Source organism: Priapulus caudatus, unplaced genomic scaffold (genome assembly GCF_000485595.1).
Source record: "Priapulus caudatus unplaced genomic scaffold, Priapulus_caudatus-5.0.1 Scaffold919, whole genome shotgun sequence".
Lineage (NCBI taxonomy): Eukaryota > Metazoa > Priapulida > Priapulimorpha > Priapulimorphida > Priapulidae > Priapulus > Priapulus caudatus.
Window position 1 is genome coordinate 100362 of NW_014577980.1, and position 1779 is coordinate 102140.

The 1779-nt window shown below is 44.0% G+C and overlaps 1 protein-coding gene across 1 annotated transcript in view; it reads left to right on the forward strand.

Moving 5' to 3' along the window:
• Nucleotides 1-1043: 1043 nt before the first annotated feature.
• Nucleotides 1044-1779, forward strand: part of LOC106814402 (intraflagellar transport protein 88 homolog) — a gene marked incomplete in the record, with an annotated part of 29471 nt that continues 28735 nt past the window's right edge. Inside the window, 1 exon segment of the mRNA XM_014818719.1 lies at nucleotides 1044-1227. Within this exon segment, the coding sequence (XP_014674205.1) occupies nucleotides 1072-1227 (156 nt within the window).

A 1779-nucleotide genomic window follows, 5' to 3' on the forward strand; every position in this document is an offset into this window, starting at 1 on the left:
CACGGGTCATTACCTGATCACAGACAGCCCTTCTATCAACCTACCAAATCATTGAATAAAGTTTCTATACAAGCGTATTCAATTTCCACAATACCTGTCCGAATACTCTGTCCTCAGAGTGCCTGACACCACACACACACACACACACACCAGACGTCACACATATTAATGCACACACACTATTCACCTCTGATATCTGTAAGTCGGATAGGATCACACACCTCACACTACAATGACAATATACACACAGCAGCACCGGCTAACGGGCAGTAACGCGCCAAAAGGCCGTGGACAGAACAGTGGGTCTGTGTCATACACACAGCGACACAGCAGCACAGCACGACAGGTTTACCCACTCTACCACAGCCACAAAGGAAACGCGCAAATCGCTCCCACACACCACACGCTAACACCATTGTCATAAAGTAATCGGACAGCACGAGACTATCCAGCTTGTATTTAAGGTCTCATAGAAAAAAGCGGGATAAAATGGCCATCAGCGCGCGACAGCACACCCAGAAAGTCATCAGACTAAATGGTAAAACACACGAGACAGCACACACACCAGTGCACACACACAAGGTCGCCGCACACACACACAGCATACTAATTATACTAAGATTACTATTAGTAATAGTGTTACTAATATAATATATCATTATCAATATCAGTACTTCACTGTGAAAATCATGCACTGTGCACTCGCAACGAGGGCTGTAGTACTACTAGTACTAGTAAGTAGTATGGCCCGTAGGGTCTATGTCTCCCTGACCTTTGTTTGACCTGGCTCGTTTAGCTATTTCTGACTAACCCTAACCCTAACCCTAACCCTTACCACTACCAGGGTTAGGGTTAGTCAGAAATAGTTAAACGAGCCAGGTTAAACAGAGGTCAGGGAGACATAGACCTTATCTGCAGTAGTATGGCCCTGTATGGCATAAAATTTACAAGTTTAATAATCGATTATTGATACATACACAGTACAGTGTACAGTACTGAATGATTTATGTAACATGTTTACTGATGCTCTTTCCATGGTTATTGATACTGGCACAGCTCTATAAAGAGACGATGGAGAATGTACACCTTGTGCCAGATGATGAAGATGACCTCTACTCTGGTTTCAATACTTTCAACCCAGCACTGGCAACAAATGAATTAGAGCACGATGAAGGTTTCCAGCAGGCAGTGAAAACAAGCCATGGGAGACGACCACCACCTCCAGTTGTTAGTATATGTATTTTCTAACAGGCAGGAGCGACCCGCGCAAAATATTTTACCATTTATTGCTTCTACCATTTTACCTTCAACCACATGTGTGTACCCTATATATGCATTAATAGTCTATCTCAGGGTTTCTTCTGAGGGGAAATTAGACAAAGGAAGTAATGGCCAGTTTGGGGGAAAAACGCTCATGATGGATTCAAATACAGGATGTATTGATATACTTATAGGTACTCTGTATATACAGGGATGAGATTCTTCCGCGGATCCGCGGAAATCCGCGGATTTGACAGTCCCTCGGGTCGATTTTGTGAAACTTCTAAATTCGTTGAGAAAATTGGGAGGGGGGTAACAATGTAACAATTTAAATTATATACCCTCAACAGCACCTGACTGTAGACTGTAGAGTGTAGACAGTAGGCTGACAGCGAAGTATACAGTGTATCTGTTTTTGCGTACCAGAAAAGAAAATCCTCGTTCACAGGCTGCAGTAGAGGGGCAATGCTATCCCCCGGGCGTGGAGGGAGGTGACCGCAACGTGGCAGCACTAGTGTT